At 41.7% G+C, this 27,452-nt stretch overlaps 1 protein-coding gene across 7 annotated transcripts in view; it reads right to left on the reverse strand.

The window, feature by feature from the left end:
• The window catches only part of LOC137184598 (cyclin-dependent kinase 17-like), a 38,745-nt gene that overhangs the window by 8,738 nt on the left and 2,555 nt on the right, over nt 1–27,452 (reverse strand). For 4 of the 7 annotated variants that reach the window (XM_067592412.1, XM_067592408.1, XM_067592411.1 and 1 more), the window contains exons 2-8: nt 23,912–24,072; nt 21,101–21,265; nt 9,085–9,218; nt 5,640–5,765; nt 599–655; nt 395–509; nt 87–181 (exon numbers count right to left, since the gene is read on the reverse strand). In XM_067592412.1, the coding sequence (XP_067448513.1) occupies nt 87–181; nt 395–509; nt 599–655; nt 5,640–5,765; nt 9,085–9,218; nt 21,101–21,265; nt 23,912–24,041 (822 nt within the window). In that variant the 5' untranslated portion in view covers nt 24,042–24,072. Of the gene's footprint in view, nt 1–86; nt 182–394; nt 510–598; nt 656–5,639; nt 5,766–9,084; nt 9,219–12,443; nt 13,478–21,100; nt 21,266–23,911; nt 24,073–27,452 lie in introns of those variants that run through there. The other 3 variants (XM_067592414.1, XM_067592416.1, XM_067592413.1) reach the window with 2 other exon arrangements.

Here is a 27,452-nt window from a genome sequence, read left to right on the forward strand (position 1 = left end):
TCAATGTAGACATTCAGATTAGTATAAGACCTTTATAGACAAACACACACGGTAAAAATGCACATAAGCACAGTATACACACTCACCAGATACTCAAACACGAGTGTCAGGCACTTGTCAGTGTGGATTATGTCATGGAGAGTGACAATATTGGCGTGCTTCAGGTCTTTCAGTAGAGACACTAGAAGAAGGAGACACATCAGAGACTGTCAGTCAAACACAGACACCCTATGTAGTAGAAGTATCAGCTCATAGTTTACCAATAGCTCAGGGAGGTACAAGGCACTAGCGACTACTGTAGGTCCAAGAAACACTGTTAAAACCAAACTGTACATGCTTCTTGACAATATGATCCACCGTTGACCGTGATTTAAACTTAACAGCAGTTCAGTACCTTCTCGAATAGCTGTGCAGGGTGCACCCTCTTCATGCTCCAGTCGGATCTCTTTCAGCGCTACCAAGTTGTCTGTTAACTTGCTTCGTCCCTTAAAAACTGTAGCGTAGGTCCCCTGTAGAGATGGAAAGCATGTGGATGCATTTTCGGGAGGAGTTTCTATGTGTTTAATGTCACTTTTGCGGATTTTCCGATTGATCTCACCTCCCCTAATTTGTCCAGTTTGATGTAGGTCTCGAGTTTCCCAAAGCCGATTTCAGACTAGAGAAGACAGAAAAGAGAAAGTTAAGGAAGGTATAAGCACTATAAATGTGTATTATAAAGACGCCAATTCATATTTATTTTGAGTACTGCTTGATTGTAGACCAGGCTAGGCCGTCCACCATATTTACGTTATCTCTGGAATCAAATCCTCCGGGCTGCAGCTCTTAGTTCAGATTTCAGTCCCATTGCTCTTGACATTTGGCCTACAACTGCAGGGGTCTGAGTCACCAGGCCTTGTTATTCTGCGTGCGTGTCTTTTTGACTCTCCTAAAACATCAGCCCGGTTTCTCCAACATTTAGTACGTTACTGTCCTATCAGTGCTGACACAGTTTAGCACCCTGGAGAAATGGCATGTGTCTGATTGGATATTGGAAATTGTCCTCCAGGTCTTAGCTGGTTGGACCATTTTTATGTTTATTTGATATTTTTGAGTGTGCAATTCACATTTCAGAAAGGACAACCTTTATAGTAAATGCAAGTGCACTGTATGTTATATCTTGGCGTTATCTTAAAATTTAGTCAAATCTCTGACACTGACATTGAAGACAGTGGCTGTCTGAGACATTGTACATCATGCAACACAATATACAGTACATGCACACACACACACTGCATCTCATACTGTAGAAGACATGGCAGACCGTTTGTTGGCCTAATCTGAACAAAATGTTATTTCTCCTCAATGCCTCCTCCCCTTTTATTGCATCAAAGTATTGTATTTGCAAGTTGCACATGTATACTTTGGCCACAGGAAGTCAGTATAACAAAGAGTATGGCAGTAGATGTTTCACTCCAGACAACTTGAAGGGGATTACTTATTTATTTCTAAACATTTCTATAGATATCCAGTGGCACACTTCACATCTGTGTGTGCATAATACATTCTGAATTAATCCTGGATTCTGTTAATAAAGGTTTAGCTGCATAATGTATGTGGCCCCCAGGTTTCGAGGTCATGAATTATAGATGGATGTAGCTATGTCAAGCTGTGATACCCACAGGCCTGTCAGTGTTTATCCCTCTCACTGTCACTTTTCCTCACTTATTTGTCTATCTCTGTCAGGGTCGTTTCAGCCATGTTTTATCTATGTTCATTTCTCCGAGCCTACCCATCTCCTTCAATCTTGTGCTGGACCATCCCATCATGATGCTGATATGAATGTTAAGACAATCGCATGTATGTCTGTGTGTGTGTGTGTGTGTGTGTGTGTGTGTGTGTGTGTGTGTGTGTGTGTGAGGGGGAGGGGTCTCCAGTGACCAAGTTAGTTGATGAAGCATGTGATCTTTTTAAAGGCATGCCTAAAAGCCAATGTCAGATCAGGCTCGGACACAAGATGACACACTTACACACACATACAAGTGTGTGTGTGTGTGTGAGTATGGGTATGCAGAAATTGTATTTTGCATAATTGATTAAAGAAGCATCTTCAAAAAAAAAAAAATCAGTATCAATATCTAGTTTTGCATCCTGTATTTTGCAATTATTGAAAATAAATATTGGAAACAATAAAAAACAAACATGAATTAAATGATATCAGTAAAAATGTGTGTGTGTGTGCATATGCATGTATGTATAGCATGTGCAGAGGTATGTATTGTATGTATATGACTCTGTGACTGTGTGTTTGTAGGCAAGAGAATATTTTGTGATGAGACACAAAGCCTATGCTCAAATATAAACACACTCACCCTGCACACACACACACACACACACACACACACACACACACACACACACACACACACACACACACACACACACACACACACACACACACACACAGCTCCCCTCTCTGTTTATGACAGGGGCTGTCAGGAGCTGTTGCTAAGCTGTGCTGCTCATTTGACAGGGGAGTCTGTCTCATGAGCAACACACACACACACACACACACACACACACACACACAAACATTCAAAAACACATAAAACACACATACCCTATCGCCACCTCCCCCAACCTCCCACACCGATCCCGCTCCAGAAAATAAATTTGTGGTCTCTTGCGTTGTTGAAGTGTCTCTGACACAAAGGAGGACCACAGCTCTTTACTTCCAGCCCACTCTAGCTGCGCTCCCTGTCCACGTACCTTACAACCCGTTTTTGTGTGAGTGCGTGCGCCTGCGTATGCTTTCGATGGCAACGGGTTCATTTCATTCCCAACACTCCAGTGAGCTTACTCAGCAGAACTAGGTCAGCACAAGTTTTAGTGACAAAATTAAAGCAACATAAAACCAAACAAAGTGTGTGTGTGTGTGTGTGTGTGTGTGTGTGTGTGTGTGTGTTCTGTTTGTGCTTATATAGGAGCTGAGGAGAAATACAGATAGATCGACTGACAGCAAAAAGTAAGAAATGTGAGAAGAGAGATGTTTGCAGCTGGGATCTAATGTGTATAGAGAAGAACCTCCATTACCTTGACCACACTTCATTTTTAATTAGGATTTGCCTGTAAGAAGGCTGGATGGGAGAAGAAGGACGATGGATTGAGAGTATTGAGTGGGAGAGAGAAAATGATGACCTTCTGCTAAGAAAATAGGCGGCTATGGGAGGTGGGAGGAAAGGAGTCCTTTCATTAACACGATGTAGCCAGTCCTTAGGGCTTCAATCAATCAACCAATAAACATCTTGTTCTGTGTCACCTTTTTCATGTATAAACCCGCTGACAGCGACGGACAAGGCTAAAGGAGTGAGCCGACACTTGAGCTCAGTAATTATTTTTTTCATTTGTTTTTATCCTTTAACAACATAATCTTAACTTCTACATATAACCAAGAGGAGAGGCGCACATACAACTGGTGGATTTTCAGTTTAGCAGTCACAGAGTTTAACATTCTGTCACTTCAGGGTTGAACGGGTCCAAAAAAAAAAAATTTAAAAAAAGTGAGTGTTGCATAACACGGTCAAGGGATGTGGTTTGAGGATCACAATGACATCTCCTTCATCAGCACCGTTGGACACTGAATTTCATTTGGACTGTTGTGAATAATTGATTATCAATGGGCAACAGCCATGAAAGAAAAGTGATACCGACCAACTTCGCTCGTATTACATTGGAAGCGATTCAAAGATCAAAATACACGGTTTCAAATGTGACCGTCTGTTACGGGACACCCGACACACGTTCTATGTTACGGTAACAAATGCCAAGCACGCTGGAAGCCCAAAAGCTATTACATCAGAAACATACTATCATTTATAAGCTTACGTTCATTCAAGTGAAGTGTGACCGACTGAGGGAGCACGCTGCAGCTACATATACATTCACATTTGGGAAGACTTTTCTGTGCCAATGTTTTTTCAACCAGAGCTGGGGGGCAGTGTTAAAATGTATGAGGAACATATATAAAGTGATGCCCCAATTTATTCCAAGGCTCCAGCTTAGAGCATGTTGTCACTAAATCTGTGTAAAAGTAGGCCGGAAGCATACGGAGAGAAACTTTTGTGCCAACAGTGCACTGCACAGTCAAAACATATTTCTGAATGGATGCACTTCGCTACATACAGTAAACAATATGAGCCATTTGGCTGTGCTGTAGCTTCCTGTATATACTCAGCAAGGTGGCTGAGATCAAACAACATATTTCCTTTGCTGCTTATCAACTTGAATCCGAGTACACTGGTTTTAGCTATTTGTCTTTTATTTCACTCCCTTCTACGTATTTGATCATCCACGTTCTCATAATCTTACCACCAGAAATAATCATGCTTTCCTGTCGTTTATTCCTTAATATTCTCTTTTCATCCCTCTCTGTGTCTCTCCCTCTCTTACTTCCTTGCTCTCTCGCTGACTTCAAGGTGTCCCGGTGTGTAATCCTAGTCAGGAGAGGAGCTGCAGCAGATGAGACTGACTCTGCTGCTGAATTATTGATTGATCTATTACATCACATACATACAACAACCCTAAAGACACACCACACACACACACACACACACACACACACACACACACACACACACCCGTGGACAGACCCAAGCATGTCAGAAAATGTCTGCTGCTCGTTTACAATGTAAAGACACAAACATATCTACAGTCTACCCGGTTCTTCTCATCCACTCTTACACCATAAACCTCTCTTCTTCCCTGCAAACCTCCCTTCAAAAGATTCTTTCCTTTCATCTCTGTGAGACGCCTGCAGAAAAGCTGCGTCATTAAATCACTTCAAGCAGCGAGCCAGAGGCAGGGCACTGGCCCTGTTCAATAATTACCAGCAAAAATGGTTGATGGAGGGAGAGTTCTCTACACTTTCCCATAGAATATCGAGGCTTTCTGTAGTCGCGTTTAAAGTAAAATGTATCAGTAAAGAGCGAGCATGTAAGGTGTGGAGGGAGAGCCAAACAGAGAGCTCTTCCTTTAACTTGAGAAAGTGAGTGATGGCAGAAACAAAAGAGAGATGTGGAATAAAGTGCGCCCAAAATAAAAACCAAGAGAAAGAGCAAGAGTACTTCAGCAGCAATACAAAGAGGCATAAAGGGATATGCTGCATATTCATGAATATTTGCCTATTTTTCCCCCATTAACCCCCCCCCCCCCCCCCCTCTCTATCCAACCAGACCCCTCCTCACTCTCCCACCCTCAGATTCTTACCCATAATGCTCTTGGCCTGGATACATAATACAGAACTCATCATTCATCCCCCTACTGAGCCATTGTAAGCTTTATAGCGTAACTCAGCGCGCATTTAAAATGAGTCTGTTTGTGTGTTTGCAGCGTGTGTGTGTGTCAGTGGATATAATGGCCTTAGTCAACCATTATAGTAGCATACAATGGCATTGCAAGTTCATATTACCTTTGTTTCAGAACAAAGCAACATCAAAAGAGTCGTACGCACGCAGATACAAAGTAGGGACCGACGCATCACCCGTGCAGCTGACTAAAACTAGTTTCAGCTGCTTTGCACACATATATACAGATGCAAATATATACACACACACGCGCGCTCACACACACACACACACACATACACACACACAGAGAGCACTGACCAACGAAGCGCGTCGTAGCCTGCGGCTCATGGGTTTGTCGAAGGGCGGGCTGTTCATGGCAAACTTCTCCAAATAGCCCTCCGGTAGCCTGATATCAGCTGGGAGAGACAAACGTTTGTTTATGTCCTGAAACAGAGAGAGAAAGATTCAAAGAGACACAGAAAGAGGTTTGTGAGTATCACAATATATCAATCACAAGATTTTAATTTTTCTCCCGAAATTGAAACCTGTAATACTGATACATTATCAGGCAGTCACAGTCAAGTATATACCATAAAGGCCAGAATATAAGATACTATCTATGTTATTTGACATTTGTATATTTGGCATCTATTAATGTGCTGTAACATGTACTGTAATATAGAGCTGCAACAATTGTTTTGAGTCATTCTTTAAGTAAAAATGTCAAAATTCTCTGGCTCCAGTTTCTTAAATATTTTCTGGTTTCTTTAGTCTTCTGTGATAGAAAACTGAAAATCTTTGTACGTGGACTGTTCGTCGGGACAAAAGAAGACAGTTGAGGACGTCATCTTGGACTCTGGGAAAGAGTGATTGACATTTTTCACCTTTTGCACCCTTACTGTAATATTGAAAATAAAATAAAGGAATGATAACAGTGATAACAATCACATTTTCAGTTTTAATTGAGTAATTTCAATAAAGTAGAGTAAATATGACAAAGTTTAACCTTCTCGTCTTGATACACCAACCACACCATTAACCAGTGGATTCGTGTATTAATCAACCATTATCAACCCTAGACTGTTCATCACTTCTTTTCACCTGACATTATGTGACACCATATTTCTTGACGGCTTGATACTTTGATGACTTTGCTTTAATCAATCCCCATGATCTAGCTTCAAAACTCTTTCATAAGCCTTAGTTATTTGGCCTACTTTTCTGCTACTTAAAAAAGAAAAGAACACAATCAGCTTTCTCCATCTGTCTCTGCCAGCAAGGAGTTAGTCAAGTGATGGCAGCTCACTCTAGTCAAATACGAATCTTTGTTTAACAGGTGCCATCTGCTCTTGTCTGTATGAATGTTGAATGATGATGTGAGTGACATTTATGTCTCATAAGGCTAAATGAAAGGTCAGTTGCAAAGCTACTACATGATGGGACTAGTTCCTGACAAGTTCCTGGCAAGTTCCAGACTCATTTTCAGAGTGCATTGTTGGCAGAGTGAGAAGGTTTAGAAACTTATCTGGAAAACATCTGTAACCAGTCTTTTTGTTGTTAAAAATTCTTGATATGTTAGTAGGCGGCTGCCTACTGTAGTTGACTTCTCTTTGAGTGTATGTACTGTTTCTATGTCAAGATGTCAATTCCAATTGGAAACTGTGGGAAATCTCTTGAGAATAACTTCTATTTGGCGAGATTTTGCTATGACCCAATTCTTAAATGTAATTTTGAGAATTAAACATCATCTTATACTTGGATCACTATGTTTTTTTTTAAAGTTAACATTAACTTAGCCATTGCGGAAATGCAATTTGTGTGATGCTACTTTTCCCACAATGCATCGCTCCTATACGTTATCCATGTAGGACATGTTCTCTGGCAAGGTGCCAATCACACGTTGTTTCCATGGCAGCAGGGGCTGCCTGGCCCAGTCCCAACAGCCTCACAGTATGTGTCCTCAATGTGTATGTGAAATGATATGTGTGTTTACATATGAACGTTAGTGGGAGGGTGGAAAGTGTGTGTGTGTGTGTGTGTGTTTGTGTGCTTAAAGATGAAAGGCAGAGGGATTTCACGCCTCTAATGGTTTTATCTGAGCTCACTGGCTAACATAACATGCGGTATTACATACAAGCCGTCACCCTAAGGACAGTGACACCCTCCACAGTTTCGACACACACCCTGAAAACATACTCTCACACACACACAAACAGTAAAGATCCGGCAATGCTGCAGACTGAATAAGCACATGATATGAAAAATAAGCCACAGACACATGCACTGACATGACCTACAGACTGACCTGAGTGATTTACACATTTGTAAGCTCCACTGAATGTCTGCAAAGCGTAAAACATGTGGAAAGCAAGCATAGCAACACCATATAAGGTAAGATCAACACAATAAAGATGGATTTCCTCTCAGGAATGTACTAATTTCCTAAAATGGTTCTACTAATACACATATTTAATACAGTTCATAATTCTAGTGACTTCTGATGACCAAAACAACAGATCTTTGCACATGCACTTTACAAAAGAGTAACAATGGACACAAGTTCACAAAGACTGACACTCATGTCCTCTTATTCCCTGGTATAGATTGAATAAAGGTCCACACACAAATACAAACACACGTGCCCCCCATACTCACAATGCAGAACAGCTCTAGTAGCTCCCTCATTGTCCTCCTTAAATGTGTCTTTCTATACACTCACACACATGCGCTTTCCACGATGCATGTCTCTGACCTGCCACATGACTGCACACACACTGACAGTAAGAGAGAGAGAGAGAGAGTGGCACTGTGGTAGAGTGCCATCCACATGCTCAGAGAAGGAGGAGGAGGAGGAGGAAAAAAGAGGAGGAGGAGGAGGAGGAGGAGGGGGAAAGCAGGAGCAGAGGAGAGAGGAATGAACAGATTCCTGAGGGGAGGAAGGCAGATGGGGGGAAGGGGTGAATGGAGGAGGGTGGCTGAGAGGAAACATGGTTTTTCTGTTCTCTCCCACCGTCATTTTGTCCTCCATCTCTCCTTCTCTCTCTTCTCTCTCTTCCTCCGGATCTCCTTTTTCTTTGTCATACCAATAATTATTCCTACTTCCATAATTACTCTCTCATCCTAGCATTTTCCTCTCCATCAGTGCGCCCCTCCTCTCTCTTTCTCTCTCTCTCTCTCTCTCTCTCTCTCTCTCACTCTCTCTCTCTCTCTGTGTGTGGTAAACATGGTCTAAATTAGTCCCTTCCACTGTTCACAGCAGTCAGAGGCAGCAGCCTGTGTGTCCAGAGGCATTTCCCATAATGCTGCTGTGCTCATCAACTCTACAACTCCTTCAAACAGACACACACGCACACACAGTCTGACCGAGACAAGAGCACATACTAAGGGAAGAGGGTAAACAAAGCAACTTACTGTATAGCACTTTACCTATCCACAGACCACACAGGTGCATTTTTGGAGACAGGTGACTTACTGTATGTTAAACCTAGTGACACAAAAGCCAGGACTGTCCTAAATTATTCACTATTTACTGTATAATGGTAGTCCACCATAGAATATAGTGAGTTCACCATTTTAGCAGCAAGTAGTGAAGGAGTGAATGTTTTCAGACAGAGCCCAGAAGTAATCTGTGAGATCATTGTTAAATCTCATTGAATAATGTTGTGTTCAGGTGTGCTTTTGTCTGGTTAGATGTATGAGTGCAGTATGGCTGGTGTACAAGCAGGTGTGTATGTAGCAGGTGTGTGTCTCTGGCTTCCAGTACCTCATTAGAGATGCGCCGATGGTGGTTGTTCCTCATACGGACCCTGACCGGACTCTGGACCTCATCAGAAGACGTCCCAGATGCTTGGTCGCTCTCCCCATCTGAACCCATCTTCACATTCTCATGGACAATACCTGTAGCAGACACAGACACAAACAGACTGTTATTGTGAGGATTCGCACTCTGTGACATTGTGTGCTGGCGAAAAAACCAAACCTGAGCTGAGTATTTTTACAAATCACCTTTGAGAGGGATTTCATACTTCCATTCATCTCTGTTCTTTTTGAGATCACTTTTTGGTTGTTTTGTTTTGTGTTTTCTCTTTCATCACTCTCTCCATATGCCCATCGCAGGACACAACCTTTTGTCTTTCTTAGATTTCATTCACCCCCCCTGTGAAAGCCATAGTAGGGTTCCCGAACCCCCAGATGATGGATTGTACCACCAGCCATGCAGGGGTGTTAGCTGAGTGTGTGTAAAATGCCACTGGTAAGATGAGGAGGTCAGAGATCGATATTACCCTGCATGCAATAGGAGCTTTCCCGTCTCTGCCCACCACCCCCCACACCTCCATCCCTCCCAGAATCCATCTGATTAATGAGTCACGGTGCAGCAGACAGGACTGCCTTCTTCAATGGTGTACGAGTCTGTGTGTGTGTGTGTGTGTGTGTGTGTGTGTGTGTGTGTGTGTGTGTGTGAGTAAATGTGGGGGGAAGGGTCTCTCTTTGGGTTTCAGTGCATCACGCCAGATACCTCTAAAGACTAGGTCATGTACAGCACATACAGTATGCGTGTGCATGTTTGTCTTGCGTTTGGTGGAGCAAACTGCTTCGAACGAGGAAATGACAGATGTCAAAGCTCACTGTGAGCACTGGCACCATCTTACCTTACCACCATCTACTGTTTACATTTTAAACAACCACCACAGGCAGAGAAAAGGGCGATAGAGGGAAGATTAGAGGATCAGACAGAGGATGGTTTTGGTGGGGAGAGGTGATGAAGAGGAACAAAAACTACTGTAAGTCCCTTGAGTGACTGCGACACGTCAGCCGTGGAATAGAACGACTGAGGGCCGGATACGTAAAGCTATTTATTATATATAAATGTCAGCTGTCAGCTGTGAAGCGGGACAACATCACCTGAGGCTGATTCTAAGTCATTTGTAGGTGTCTCTTTCATGTAGTCAAGGTTAGAATTTGAGAAAGGCAAGCTGGCCTGAGGACTCTGCCTTAGGTCTAAAACATGAAAAAGATTATTGAGCAGTATATCAACAAAATACACTAAATACACACTCATTCACTCACACTAATTACACATATTTTGGCACTGCTAAAAGCATGACATAATATGCAGTAGCCTTAAAATATTTGTCATGAGCGTACGGTGTGTCAACCCCTTACTGGGTATTTTCCCAAAACTATTATTGCCCTACTGAGAAATAAACCTTCCATAAACCTTCTAAAAATCCATTAAAACTCTTTCTACACTTTAAATCTGATTTTGAATGGATTTCTTTCAGAAGCCAACATAACCTTTGAATTGTGTCAGCGATACTGAGACAAACAGTCAACTAGTGTAGATCCCAGCTGCTAATGTCAGCCTACATCTGTCCATTGGTCTTACTATCTGTTGACAAAAGCAGCATATGTTCATTAGTTAAACACAACCCAAACACAAATCCATCTGTATAAATCCTCAGTAAACCTCTGAGTCTGACTTACTGCCTACGGCGTCAAGGCCAGGCACGGGGATACTGGATATGTTTACCGAACAAGAAAACTGAGCAGTCTGTCATCATATTGCACATCAACTCTCACAACCTTGATGGTGAAACATTAAACTCAAGTTAACTGACACCAGAGTGAGGGGAAATGGATCCAGGATATCAACAAACTGATAAGATGCACACACATGACCACAGACTCCCTACGAGTGAGTATCCAGTGCTGCTGTTATGTCACAGGTCTTTCTCGCTTTCGGAGAGGTCCTGATTTGATCTGTTTGCGTAAACAGTCAAGCAGATGCGGGTGGACGAGACAGGCCGACTAATCTGGGAGGAAAATTCCATCACCTGGGCCTTGAAACAATATGATACGATAATGCTAACACATACAGTACGTCCATTTGTCCCTCATGCAACCAGCTCCCCCAACTCACTTCCCTTCCTCAAAACAAACACACTTACATGCCTACTCACACACACTTCCTAATCACGCAGGACATTCTTTTCCAGTCTCCTGCAGGTTCTTTCTGCTCCATTTCCAGGGCAGACTTAGAGCAGACAGTAAATGTCATGAGCCACCATTGCCTCCCTGTGTGGAGCCTGGCTGGCCTAGTTAGGGTCGCTGACTCCCTGCTAGCATGTCTGGAAGAGTGAGTGGGCTGCTTTTAGGACTATCCATACCTCACCCAACTCTGTGTGTACACCACTTAGCTGGAAATCCATCTCAGGTACATGTTGGCAGCACCTCAGAAAATGATTGACAAGCCAGTGGAAAGGATGTTAAGAGAAGTAAAGTAAGTGCCGGATTCACTTCAAGGGCCCTTCAAAGAGTAATGGAGATCTTTTTTTGCCCTCCCTTGGCAAGGCCAAACACCGTGTTCAGCGGGTTGCTCAGAGGTGCACTGTTAGAATAATAGTCACTGTCCACATCCGATGCATTACCCACTGTTATGACTAGGCTCTGAAGTGAATCATCCTTTTTCGCTCTTAGGCCGTGTGTTCTCAAACTGATCTCAAGCACAGGGCAGCATAAAGTCTAAATTTGGCATGAGTGGCAGGAATAGAGATACTGTAGTCATTGTACTGACGAGCAACGAATAAAATATTTAAAAGAAGAACTTGAAGGACTCTTCACTTCTCTGAGGAATCCATAGGATCCCTGAAGATACCCACACACACACACACACACACACTGCCCTGGGCCAACCAACTGCATTTCTAATCTTTAAACCAGCCACATTAAGGAAATAATACTTCGAAATTAATTAGTTTAAGATGTTCAAAGCTGAGGAATCAGCATATTCAGAGAGAAAGCTACTTAGCATATTTCCGTGTATTTCGTAGCTAATAAAAACCTCAGGACACATGTTTGATCTTCATTTCATGCCCCACAGAATGAACTCATGCACAATATATGCAGGCATGTCACTAAATGGGAATAAAACTATTCTAAACCTTTCTATGGCACAAAGATGTGGAGGTTCTTACAGTATCATCTACTGGACAACATTTTACCTCTTAAAAATTCACTCAACTCATAAAAATGCTGTCATGGGATCAGTATGGTCTTGGAAATCAAATTGGACGTGAGGAAATGGGGGGAGATGAGGATGGAAATGACAGTGATGACACTCACCGATACGGTTTCCAGGAGGACGGCATGAGTCCAGCACTCGAAGCATACGGAAAGGTGACAGCCTCAATGGGGTGTCTCTCTCCCCTGTTCTCACCCCCTCTCCCAGTTTAACCTCACCCATCTTAGAGTCTCCCAACCTCGGAGCCTGGGCAGAGCACCCTTGGGGGTTGCCTGACATATCCATTGTTCCAGAAGATTCAAAAGCACTACACTTGGAAAAACAATGTGTTTAAAAATACATTTCCCAAAGAGACAAAAAATTTAGATAACTTCAGTCCAGTCTTGGTGTCCAGTCAGTAGATCTGGGTGGGAGTGTAGTGGGGTGTAGCTGATTGAGGGTCAAAGTTTCTGAGCAAAATCCAATCAGGCTGTCTCTGTGTCTCCAGGAGAGTCCCGTACAGCAGAGAACAGGCCTTACATTGAGAAGACGGTGCAGACTGCTCAGACACACTAATCACAATGCAACAACTCCCTCAGCTACTACTCCACTTTAGCACTCTCTCTCTCTGTCTCTCTCTCTCGCTCTGTCTTCCTGTAGACACTCCCTCTCTCCTCCTCTCTTTCTCGCTCTTTTTCTCTCCGCAGTCGCACTCCGCTTGCTGACTAAGGAAGGTCAAACGCCGTGCAGGTAGGCAAAATGCTGCAGAGACAGTCCGACACACTCAAGCCGAAAACTGTTACACCCCGTCATCTCAGAATAACAGGTGTTCTGCCTCCGTCTATATGATTCACGCACGCTAATAGACTCAAACTTACGGCTCCTCCGAGGAAGATAAAAAACACTTTCTGCTGTCTGGTGTTCAACTATCTGACCTCTTTGGCTCCCAGCTCTTCCCTTTACGCTCTCTCCCTTGTTGCTTTTTCATTTACAGTCCAGTGCTCTCTTCTTTTTCCTGATGTTTTTCTGCCTCTCTGTCAGATCTCTATGCTTTGTCCTCCTTGTTCTTCCTCTGCTATTCAGCACGCCACTCTATTCAGGCCGTTGTACCGCCGGTCTCCCTCTTTCCACTCCCCTCTCTCGATTGCTCCCTCCTTGCCTCTGGCGCCCCTATCAGTGCTTTCAGTGTTGTTAGTCCTCTAGCTCCCTCCCTTCACCTTGCTATTACTCTCCTCCCTCTCATGTGATACCAATCTCTCTCTCTCTCTTCTTCCTCCTCCTGTCTCTATCTCTATGTCTCCCTCCCTCACTCTTCCTATCTTCCTATCTTGATCCAGAGATGGTGTTGAATATACACTCTCTTTCCTATTCAGGAAGCGATGACAACATTTTCTGCCTGATCAGCCTCTTTCTTGCACTCTGTCTCTATCACTCTATATTATTCCTCTTCTCTCTCGCTCTCTCCTTCCTTCCTCTCCACCCTCTGCCTCTTCATCCTTATCACTCCCTAGCGCAGAAATTGAAACCCTGAGGCTTTTGAGTGACACCTCTAGCATCCTAGCTCCCATCTTCCCCGCTCTTACATTCTCTCCACCCTCCTCTTTTCTCTCTCCGTCCTTCCCCACGGACCTTAAGCATGGGCCATTACTCATGCATGCACATACACACACACACACACACACACACACACACACACACACACACACACACGCACACTCCCCTATATATGCCACGGCACACATACATGGTGCTTTCTGACACACCTGCAGAGCATACAGACTATGAACAAACACATTCCTGATACAATTCTCAAACAAGGAGCTATTTGGCAGGATAAAGAAGTGTTAATCCTAAAGAATGTTGAACAGCTGTGTGCAGTATCTGCATAAAGGGCTTGTTTTCTACAGTGTTTTATAGTGTGACCTGCATGCTTACAGGTCCCATTACTTCATTAATGTGGTCCATTTCCTGTTGGAAGACAACACCGAGGGATCAATCTTAAGAGTCACGCAATGGGTTGTCAGTTATGGCCAGAATCGATTTGATAGGACGACCAGCGAGAGGCGATAATTGAAAATGTGATGACTTCATCAGTTGGAACTTTTTCCATTTGTTAGTTCAGTCACCATGGAATGTGTATTGTTTTCTAAGAAATAGCCTTTGGGAGAAAGTAACTCAGTATATTTACCCAAGTACTGTACTAAAATATAGTTTTAGGATACTTGTTCTTTATACTTCCTCTCCACTGCATTCAGAGGGGAATATTGTATTTTTTACATTATTTAACATGTTTCTTTTTTCTCTTTCTACATTTTTTTCTACAAAACATATGATCAGTTTAAAAATATGATGCCTTGTTGTAGATTAAACCACCCAACAGTATATGAATCATGTAAGATTGGCTCCACATCAACCTACTACAACATTAAATTACTTCTTACATGTCAATGCATCAATAATAGGCTAATTATCAAGCTGTTTGCTTCCACAGAACCACTAATTTATGTGTGTGCATGCATATTTCCCTCTATGTTTCTGAGTCATTTACATATAAAGAATTAATATATAAAGAAATGTTTATAGACCATGAATATGTTGAGTGGCTGCAACCAAAATGTCAGCAAGATAAACTATCAAATGCCACCTTTCTTCATAACATTCTCAGGGATTAACACTTTAAAAACTGTTCCTCAGATGTGTTCGACTAACACGAGATAAAATGTCAATAATCAGGTTACCTTAACTAACAAAACACACTCATGCAGAGAAGCGTACACCCAAAATGTCAATAATCATGTGCTTAATTACAAGACCAGTGGTGGAGGAAGTACTCAGATCCTTTACTCAAGTAAAAGTACTAATGCAGCCATGTAAAAATACTCAATAACAAGTAAAAGTTCTGCATGAAAAATAGGTAAAAGTACAGAAGTATTAGCAGCAAACTGTAGTTAAGTGTAAGTATTGCAGTAAAAGTAGTGGTTTGGTTCCTCTGACTGATTATATATATATATGATTATATATGACGTCATTAGATTATTAGTACTGAAGCATCAGTGTGTAAGCAGCATGTTACTGTCGTAGCTGCTGGAGGTGGAGCTAGTTTGAACTACTTTACAGTTTAGTCCAGTGGTTCCCAACCTAGGGGTCAAAGTCCTCAAAAGGGTCACCAGATGAATCTGAGGGGTTGTGAGATGATTAATGGGAGAGGAAAGAAGAAAAAACAAAGTTCTGATACACAAATCTGTTTTCAGTTTTTTGACTTTTTCTCTAATCTTTGATATTTGGTGAAATATTGGATCATTTGAACATTTATAGAAATTAAACCACGTGAGATGTGTAGAGGGATAAACCACTATTTGGTGGAGCTGTTAAAAACTCATAGACATCTGAAATGTGACCCCGACTACACACTGCTTTTTGTAAGACATTAAAAGCCAAAAAGGTTGGGAACCACTGGTTTCATCTTTAACAATGTGTTGTATTTTAAAAGCTTGTTATATTATCCATTGTGTTAAATCTTCATCTGAAAAGTAACTAAAGCTGTCAAATAAATATAGTAGAGTAGAAAGTACAATATTACCCTCTGAAATGTAGTGAAGTGGAAGTATAAAGTAGCATAAAATGGAAAGTAAGTAAAATACAAGAACCTCAAAACTGTTCTTAAGTACAGTGCTTGAATAAATGTACTTGTTACCTTCCACCACTGTATAGGACTACTTACACAAACACACTTGGCAGCAGCCAAAATGTGATGGAATAATTGGCTTTGATAATGTGGGAACATAGGGCATACTGTATACTATCTTGAAAACATTTTAATCTAGCTAGGTGTGAAACGAGTATGAAAATAAATATTTAAGAGAACTATAAGTTACCTGTGTTTGCTTTCAACCAAAACCTTTTTGAGATTTACTTATGTTTATCTTTGGACTGCATTACTCTCTACTTTCAATTAGATTGGAGTAAAGAGTAATGGCGATTTACAGTGCACTGACTGACATATATTGCAGAGTGCTGCATCTTTGCACTTTAGGCTGTTTAAGAAGTCAAGGACAAAAGCTCGCAACTCAGCCCTTCACCATCACTGTCTTCCTGCCTCTTTATATTCACAAGTGCGCCTGTATACATCAAAGATTTCTCTCTTGCTCTGCAGCCACCTCCACACATCTTTTCACTCTGTTCAAGGTTTCATTCACTGTTAAATCTCCTTGCCACATTCTTTTAAACATCTTTACTGTCACGATTGTGCTTGACTACATTTGAGCTTCCAATTAAAAAATACTGTTTTCACTATTTTTTTCCCATAAATACCACAGCCTGCCTCTAGACTAGAAAGACAATAAAAAAAAAAAATCAAAGTGCATGTAACATCCCTGAGGAACACACAAACATAGAGAAACGCACTCATAGGGCTGGCGGGAGGTAGAATTTAGACTGCAGTAATTACCTCTAAACCTTTTATCTGCATCAGAGGAATCTTATTATTCAATTACTAGGACTGGAGTGCCTACTGTAAGCTACCGGCTCCGTATGTGCTGGTCCCCTAACGCCTCAACCCCCTCCCTTTCCTATATAGCTCTGAAAATCACCAGCATTCTTTAGCAACATCTTCCTTTAGCCTCGAGCATGTGCTAGTGTAACAGCAAGCAGCCCTAACACACACAAAAGCTTACAAGACCAAGTGCATAAAAAGAGTCCACTCCACTGTTATTATTAAATCCAATCTGGGAGCGAGCAAAGAGTGTGAGCAAATGGATGGCTGAGAGTGCAGGGAGAGAGTGAGAGAGGGCTACAGCGATTAATGCACTGTTAATGCATTACATTAAATCTCTGGCACAGACAAGCTCTCATGGTGTACAATGCACAAGGAGAGATAAGGGTTGTCTGAAAAAAAAAGCCATCCATCTTTCATTTTTGCCCCATTCTGGTTTTATCTAGAAGTTAAATATAGTGTTTGATGTATGTAGAGTGAAAAAGACAGACAGAAGGGAGAAAAGAACGAGAGAAAACATCTGTGACAGTATAAGAAATAGCAGCCTGCGATAGGTTTTAAGAAAAGCGGGCTGCTTTCCGCATAGTCCTCTCTCTCAGTAAAACAGACAGGAGGGCCGACTAATCCTCAACAGTGTAACTGCGGATCTTCACAGAGAACAGACAGAGATGAGGTAGCGGTGAAAAGCAAATAAGAAAAGTGCAGTGCTCATCTTCCCTCACTGTAAGTACAGTGTGGTGCAAGTGGGTGTTGGCCCAGTTAGCAACAGATGAATCACAAACCTGTAAAAGCTCTCTGCCTCTGGCTACCGGCCAAACGCTTTTAACATGCACATATAAGTCCGCAGTCAGGCCCACTTACACAGATGAAAAATGTATTTAATTGAATACTCCTATGGATGGGTAGAGCGAGTTAGTAAAAGACAGAGAAAGGAGAGAGAGAGAAAGGGTAGGTAATCTCTTTAGTGCAGCAGGAAAGAGAGATTGCATCATCATGTTGCTCTATTAAAGGGTGCGACGTGCTCTGACTGCTGAATGGCACACAGTGAGTCAGCGAGACCAAACGGTGGGAAACATACACACATATACACACACACACACACACACACACACACACACACACACACACAGTACCACTTAAAATTTCAAACCACACCTTATCACAGTTTTAATAATAGAAAAGCATTTATTCTACAATAGGTTCTAAGTCAAGCTGCGTTCTTTTTAGGGCTTATAAGAGCTCAGAGACAGCGGCGAATTTCACAAAATGAAGTCACTCTGCCAGACCAACAGTCTGTGCCAATACGGTCACTGATTTCTACATATAACTGCTATTTCTCAGTTCAAGTTAGACCGATTATTACTGATGTACGAGTATCGGCACATACTGTATGTCAGCTAACGTAAATGGCAGTGTGAAAATAACCAGGATATGTTTAAGATCATCCAGAAAGAATTGTCTCCACCACATAGTTTGTCCACTAGAAAGAAGCTGACAAGTTTATTACAGAAAAATGTGCTGCTCAGTTCAGTTATCTTAGTCACAAACTGAACAGATGTTAATTCCAAAATCCCAGAACACACACCGTTATTCATGTGTTTTGTCCTTGCTCTGGTCTTGCATTCTAACATTTGTTATGTTTATACCCCACATTAATTAACTCCATCCCTATTACCAAGTGCTGAGTCCTACTTCTGCTGTATTAATAGTACTGCTGCAGATGTTTGATACTCAACCCTTTCGGATAAAGACTAAAACACATCCGTTTTACTGAGAAAACCAACAAGAAAGCTGGCTTTAATTGTCTGGTTAGATTCATTATATTCAGATATACTAGTTTATTTTAGGCAACATTCTGTAACGGTTTTAAAAGGATTTGTAAAAAAAAACCTGTTTTAACTTGTCAAAACTTGTGATTTGATGCTATATAAATAAAACTGACTTGAAATTGAATTGCCAAGGTATAAAAAAAATCCTTGATTTGCTAAAACTCAGGCATCATATTAGAAATAATACTGAAATCTGTATTATTCTGTAGGATTCATCAGTCTGTTCTTATCATATTCCCAGCTTGCAGGATAACAATGAATTGTAGGCTCCTGGTACAAGACTAGTTCTTTTTTCAGCCAGAGTTCAATGGATGCAAAGAGTCTCGTTGTGGTCTATCTGCAGTTCACTCAGCCACGGATCAGGGGCTACACAGCACAAAGCTAATATGATTCCTGAAGGAGCCATTGTGGAACTAACACTCTCCTTCCACTCTGTCTGTCACACTCCTTCCTTTTTATTTCTCCTTCTCTATTGCTCAGTCCCACGTAAATCAATCTCTCACCATTTTCTTAAGCACTATTTCATTCTGAACCTGTCTCCAACATCCACGTCTTCGGGTCCTCTCTTTCTCTCCATCCTTGACTTTTCCCTTCCTCAGCCTGTCCCACTGTTCCTGATATAAGCCGTTCTGCCACAGTAGGAAATGAGATTACTGAGATCCACAAAGCCACGGACCACACGTTCCATTACATAATGCAGACAGACAGAAGGAAAAAGTGATTGTGTGAGCTTGTGGGTGTTGTGAGCATGTGCATGTGTGTGTGTTTGTGTATGTTGGATTAAGGCCATTAGAGTTTTATCCTTCCACATCGTAGTAAATGTTGGATGGCCAAGTTGTGTCAGTAAATACGGTTTCATACTCACTGAACACCCCCACACTCACACAAACAAAAATACACACTTCCTCCTATGGTGAGCAAAATTGATACCTGAATGACATCAGCGTGTATGTGTGTGTGTATGTGTGTGTTTTCCACCCACAGGTGGCAGCATCGCTCAAACTTGACATTCAGCTCTGGTGAAACACTGTAGAAACACACAGCTGAACATACATAAAATTTTTTCTTCATTCATGCAAGGGCAAAAAGATTCAGAAGAGGTTTATTTACTGAACTACTGACACACAGAAGTAGTAAAAATATGCAGAAAATGTTACAACAAAGTATGATGGGAATGATCCTGGAAACAGTGTGTGATAAGTCGTCTATGTGAGGTAAAAGTTCAATACCTCAAGCTAAAAATACACCACTGCAAGTAAAAGTATTTTATTTAAGTTGAAGTATAGAAGTACAGGTAGCAATGTGTATAACCTTAACTTATGAACATATTGTCTGATGAAAAACAGCTAAGTCAAAGATCTGTGTGTGCAGTTATGTTTAGATATATTGCCATTAGCTATAGAAACAGGCAGGTTTACTGCTCTCCCTGAAGATAAAAGACTTTGTTTGCTATGTGATTAAGGTGAGACTAAAGAAAAGGTCCTTTTTTATGATTTATTGCTCATTATATGATGATTTAAGGGCTACGCTATTTAGTAAAATTTCCTTAATTTTCTGGAGTTTTTCTGGATGAATGATTACAAGAAATGTGAGCTGTGAGTGTCCCTGGGTGTCCCTCAGGAAGGGAAACTTTTGTGTGGCAGATTTTCTTTGTAGAGAACGGTACAGAAGACAAAGTCCTTGCAATGTAAGAAGTTTTGTTCTTCAACTCACACTGTATTTTGGTGTCTTGTAAGTCTATATGGGCTGGGCACTTGTATATACATGACACACTAACCAACTAACTAACTGTAGTCAAAGGAACAGTAATAAAAGAAGTCGTCAGGCAGAGAAAAGGCTCCTGTTGGTGTTATATTATTATAAATTGTATTATTATGTTATTGTTATTATTACAGATATATTACTGTGAATGCAGAATTCTATGTTGTAGCTGGTCAAAGTAAAGTGGAGTACTTTATATGCAGGTGGGTAGTTTATTATGTAACAATGCGTTATATTTTATAAATGATGATCATACATTTTTTATGTAAAACCTTGATCTTCAAAGTAACTAGTGACTATAGCTGAATAAAAACATTCGCCTCTGAAACGTAGTGAAGTAGTAGTATAAATTATAGTAAAATAAAAATATTCAAGTGAAGTACAAACACTTACAGACTGTACTTAATAATACCTGAGTAAATTTACTCAGTTTCATTTATTTTATTTAGAGACACACAAGGAATTTCCAAAAAGATACAAAAACAAGAAACAAAATGAACCAAATTTTATCCACTGGTTTGTTGTAAAATGACTCCCTTACTCACTGCTGCCATTAAATGTGCTTCAGGCTTTGATTTAATTCTATGTAGCACATTGGAATTAAACCAGTTTAGTGAGTACATACAGCTATATGTTTTTCTGTGTGCATGCATCACTGTGTCAAAGTGTGTGTGTGCATGCATGTGCGTGTGTGTACCCAGAGATCCAGTCCTGTGCAGGCTCAGGTAGGCTCTGTCTCTTTCCAGCCCCCCACCCGGCTCTCTGCGCAGGGCAGTGCGGCCCAGATGACCGGCATATTGACGCAGGAAGGAGGGAGCACTGTGGGAGGCGGGAGGGTGCACGGCACACACCACCACGGACTCTGAGACACACGATTGCAGAAGGGAAGCCAAGGAGAGGGAGGAAACGAAAGGAGAAAAGAAGACAGTGCAAGAGAAGGCGTGAAAGAGAAGAGAAACCTCAGAAGGAAAGCGGGTAGACAGAAAAGAAAAAAAAGAAAAGAGTTCACAGCCAGAAAAAAGACAAGAATAAAAGAGAAATAGAAAGAGAAGGAATGAAGCGTTGAAGAATAGCAGAGAGGGAACAGAAGCAGCAACACAGAGACAGACAGATGACAGAAGACGTAGGAGGGAACAGGAGAAAAAGAGAAAGAGGAAAAGAGACGACACAAGGTCACACAGAGACCAGACACAGAAAGGTAGCAGAACATGTAGGAACAGTACAATATGTAGTTGTGGAAGATAAAAGGGAAGGAATGCATACAAAGGCTGTACTCATGCTAGAGGAGGGAACAGTCGTGGTGTACAGTAATAGCAATGGAAAGTGTTTGAGAGAAGCATACGTAGCGGAAAATATGAGTCATCGACTGATAAAAACTGATTTTAAATTATAGAGAGTAAAAAAAGAAACACATGAAAAATTAGCAGACGCACTGCAGGAAACAGGCCACAGAGGTAAGAACTTAAACACTGATGGAAAGGCCAGAATATTTAATAATATTTAGTAAACTGCTAGTAGAAAATTTAAGTCTGTGGGTGATGGAAATTTCTTCTTATAGATAAAAACAAATGCTCCTTGACTTGTCAAAACATACCAACTTAACCAAACCCCCTCACAAATGTGTGAAACACCCTGTCGGCGTGCATGCATCATCGCCTTTCTTTCACATTCATTAGTATTAATGAATCCTTTTTTCAGTATGTGCAAGCCCGCATGTCACATCACCTATCTTTCAAATAATCCCCAATTTCCTCCACATTGCACAGCAAATTCCACCGTGATCCCCGTGCATTGGGGTTTAACGTTGCCCATAAATCCTCACATGATTCCCTTACGGTCCCTCCTTCAACAGCCCGAGTCTAAGTCCTCCAAGAACGACAGCGAAAGAACAGATCAAGTCAGCACCAGCCTCTAATTAGCACTCTGAAAAATGTGAGGAATATTTTTACCGCTCTTTTGCACAGCCTGACTAAGATATAGTGAGTTGCGTGGGTCGGGAGGGTGATACAGCAAGGGAAAAGGGCAAGAGGAGACGGTAAGTAAAAGATGTAGAGCAGTGGTTAAAGTTTAATGTCTCCTCTCCTCATCCTCTACATCACTTCCTCCATCCAACTCCCTCTCTCTTCCTTGCACTTTCTGGAAATGAACTGACATAGCTTGAGCTATTAAAGACAAAAGAGAGGGATGTAAAAAATAGGAGGAAGAGGAGAGAGAATGGGGAGGGTGGGGGGGGGATATGGATGATGTTGCAGGAATAGTAGCAACAAACAACAAACATTAATACTCCTTATACTCAAACTGCAAAGCACACAGCATCTCTAGCCTGTAACATAGCTATATTTGAACACCGAGACTATTCTTGTTTTCTCACTTTCTCTCTGCATCTTTTCTCTGAGACAAAAGCATCTGCTAAAACAGAAGCAACCTCCTTTGCTGTTTTCTGACCTGGTTTCTGTCTGGAGCGAGAACAGGACATAAACACACACAAAGACTGAACACACACACGCACGCGCACACAGTGTTCATCTCAGGTGAGGTCTTTGAGTTCATCAAAGTGGGACCTGCAATCCTGCACAATGCCCAGCAGATGGCACCCAGAGTTTCTGAGAATGACATGGCTTTTTGCACTTTCCTCTAGGTGCTAAAAAAAAAAAAAAAAACCCTCTCTTTTGCTCTTGAGAATACACAAAACGGTGCATCTGAATTCACAACAAAAGTTTCCAGTTTAAATTTCCAGTATACTCCTTTAAGTCTTGATGATTAACCAGATTAAGCGAACAGTGAAGTGACAGCAATGAGGCTGATGATGAGATGAAGAACAATGGCACGTAAATGAGACATTTGCATTGACAAATACATCATTTCAGGGAGTAGTTTGGTGTAAATGGAAGACACACAATAATAGAGGACGGTGGAATATATACGCCGCCATAATTTTGCATAAACCTCACTGTATCTCCTGCAATGATCAGTTACGACCTCCACTTTTACTCTCTCCACCTACACTCTCATTTGCATACCACTACATCACTTTGTGCTTCTTCGTGTGTTGAAAAAGCTCCAAATGAAGTCTTGAGGTCTTGAACGACTGAAGCACACGAGAAACTGCTCTTTAATTACATGGTTTGCCTGCTAATGTGTGGTAAGACAGCAGCCATAACAGATGTTGGTGTCAAACTCACCTTGTGACTCCCAAGAGGGGTACGGAGGAGACACAATTACTCTTCATCATAATGATATGCTTGGCTGCCTTTTTTAAACGCTTTTGATTCTGTTACCAATCAATTCTTACATACAGAGTATAGATATAATGCACATGGTGTAGAATGTATTACTTACACACACACACACAAAAGTAATTCACATGAAAGATTTTTTTAAGTTTGAGCGTGAGCTGCAAAGTTTGAAATGGCTTCTCTTTCATATATACTTTATGATGGCATCTGCTGCGGTGCTTGTGAATACCTGTGCATGAGTGGGTGTAAAAGCAATTGTTCATGTATCTCACCATTGTCCCTGGCTGCGGACGGCTCGTCCAAAGCCATCTGTTCTGCCAGCTCAGACAAGGAGTCGTCGACGGGCCGAGCGCTGCGTAGAGACATGGACAGCCTCCGCTTGATTATCTTCATCCTGTCCATCTTCTCAACCGCAACACCAGGGCCCACAGGCCTGAGTGGGGAAGAGACACAACCAACATCATCATCATTATCATCATCACCACCACCACCTGCATCCCCATCATCATAATCATGACCATTGTTCTCATTATAACCATCAACAGCTATATCCACACTGCCCCATTAATCTTCATTGTACAGTCAAACTACTGCAGTGCAGCCTCGGCGCATTTTCTACAGTTCTTTGGGCTCCCCACGATTGTGTTTGCTCACACGGCGTGTGTTCTCATTGTTATGTATCCCAAGTGCAAACATTGCAGAATAAAAGACACAGAATGAGAGAGAGAGACAGACCCAGAGAGACAGATAGAAAGAGAGAGAAAGAGAGCAACAAACAAAAATGTACCAAAAAAAACCATGTAAAAGGCTGACTATGCAGCTCCCCAGAGGCTCCAGACAACAGCAGCTCTCCTAGATGAGCTGTGATTGACACACATCTCATTGGTTTTTACATTAACTATCCATAATCAAGTCACAGTATTCAAATTCCAGTATAAATCTACAGTATTCAAATGAAAAATGACAAATTATCATATGGCAAAAGATGCTCTTCATACTCTATATGCACACTGTCTATAGCTGATCCTACACCTCAGACACATATCAATATGAGTAGTCCAACCTAAGCTAGAGTCCATGTGACGACTACACAACTCTGATGGAAAGACGGTTTCTAATGCTATATATGGAGTTACAGGAAAGAGAAGAATCCCATCCTTAAAATAAATAGGGCTAAAAGCATACGTATTGTTTATTTTCCTGACAGAAAAGTGCTCTTTTGTTCACTGGTGACCCACCTACAGTATGTGGGTATTGTGTATTCACATGTATATACCTTTTAACATCAGTGAGTTTTCAAAGTTTTATATTGTTTAAAGTGCCCTTCAGCAGACATTTAAAATCTGGTTAGTGTTTGTGTGTGTGTGTGTGTGTGTACAGTACAACTGTGTTTGCATGTGTGTATTTGTGTGTGTCGAAGTCATTTTCTGAGTCGTGTTCCTCTTCACTCTGCTTTGCTGGCCTGAAGGTAGAGGCAGCTATGGCAGAGTATTTCTGTCTCCCTTCTACTTCCTGCTCCTTCTATCTAACCCGTAAGAGCCTGGGAGCTGACATGCACAAGTGCACAATCTCACACACACACACACACACACACGGCACCCACTGCCTTTCTCTTTGTGTCCAACCTTGGAGGCTTCAACAAAAGCCATTCATCCTTTCAGGCTCTCAGTCTTTCAGGCCTATTAGAGACACCCAGTGCTCTGAGGGAATTCAAACCCAGCGATCCTCAATCAGGACGACTGTCTTTTTTTCACTAGTAGATGCGCTTAGGCGAGGATCCACTGCTAACAACGTTGCCTCTGCCAATTTACATGAGCCTAGTTGGACGCGCTTTGCACCTCAGCCGGAGGCGTTTGTCTGAGATTGGGGTGAAAAAAAAGTTGAAGAAGGGAACAAAGAAGGGGAAAGGAGAGCAACTCACATTCATTTCATATCATCCGTCACCCATGGATTATCAGTATGGAACCAATCTCCCTCCCCCCCTCATTTGCATGTCTTCCGAGACTTCACTAGAGAGGAAGCCTGTTCGGACAAGGAGATTGAGTTCTCCTCATGCAACCCCACCGTCATCCATGAATTTTCAGGAATAAATGACTCACATTATGGGGGGAAAAGCTGATAATATAATGCACTACTTATTAACCAGATAAATACATACCAATGTTATCATTAACACACACTTGTTCGGGCATGCACACACATACGCACACACAATAATGACTAATTTCACAGTCTTCATGTTATCTGTTGAATTAGCACTAACAGTAATGCAAAAGCAATCTCATTACACAACGGCTCTTAGAGGGAAACATATCAGATCTAGATAACACAGCTGAAATTTCCAATTTTATTTAAGCTATGAATAAAGTGTAATCTGTCCCATAAACAACTACACAAAATTAGCAAACAACATACATTTTATGGAAAAACTAACTTAGTTTGTAAACTTTTCCCATCTACTCTTAAAAAGTATTTTATGAAATGCTAGATACACCGGCCAAAATTTATGATGATGATACTGATTGTGCATTAATTATATCTTCTCGTTTCTCTGTTATTGCACGTTATCATGCACAAACATTTGTGCCCTGTGAATGCACTAATGTCGTTTCAGGCTGCATTCAGTGGGACATTTTTACACTTCAGAGTAATGTAAGACATTTCCGGTGTGTGTTTATAAGTGTATCTGCGTTGGTCAACTTGTAATAAAAAAAAAAAAAAAAAAAGTTTCAGGAAGAACGAAGTGTTATGAATGTACGTTGGATGTTGAGTCTTGTCTGGTGCAGATGGACGTGGCAGTGTGAAGAGCTTGGCAGAGGCACACCAGTGAGTGGGAAGAGACATGTGGCTTCAGGCTGCAGCATGTGCAGGCCACACTCACCAGACACCCGGCAAACCACGGCTCTGATACATAACTCCCACTAAACAGAGGGACACACTCCAGATGACGGAGGTTGCTCTCACTTCCCAAGACATTTAAAGTCAGTACAACCACTTCTGCTGTTTTAATTTGTGTTTGAAAGCAGTCCAGTGCACTGTTGATGAACTCTCAAGCAGTATAAAATGGGCTGTGCAATAAAACAAACTCAAGTGAGCAAAGGTTACTAGATTAAATGACACAAACAGAATAAAGAAATAAAACCTTCACCAACTTTGCACTATATTATTTATGTGTGTCTCTTAACGGCCTGTGAGCATGTGCACGTGTGTCTCCAAATGTGTGTGTGTGTGTGTGTGTGTGTGTGTGTGTGTGTGTGTGTGTGTGCGTGTGGGTGGTTGCGTGGAGGTGAGGTGAACTGACACACCCCTGAGGAGGACAGAGGAGGAACACAGTCTGATTTATTCAAGACACACACCATTTGGGTTGCTAGGTTACAGGCCCAGACTGGAACCGCAGTTTCTGTCTCTGAGGTGAGGAGAACAAGAAAGCAGACAGAGAGAAGCGAAAAGCTGAGAATTCACATCTCTCCTCTCTATATGCACACACACACACACACAAACACACACACACACACTCTTACACACATGCTTGTGTCAGCCATAAAAACTTCTAGCCCTCTGGTGCTTTGGGATGCCACACAGTGCTGCAGAGAGCGATCCTTGCCAGCCTGGCTCTAGGATTCCTCTGCCAATGATGCCTCTTTAGGAGGCAAAGAGTGAATGAACCTGAGGACCTGAGCCTGCAGTAACCACATGCCATACACAAACACTAGCTTGCTGCATATCTGACACACTCATAGGCCAACACATCAAAAAAATGAATTATATCAGAACAGAAGGGACGTTTGTGTCAGCTTATGTGACTAATATCCT

This window comes from Thunnus thynnus, chromosome 6 (genome assembly GCF_963924715.1).
Source record: "Thunnus thynnus chromosome 6, fThuThy2.1, whole genome shotgun sequence".
NCBI lineage: Eukaryota > Metazoa > Chordata > Actinopteri > Scombriformes > Scombridae > Thunnus > Thunnus thynnus.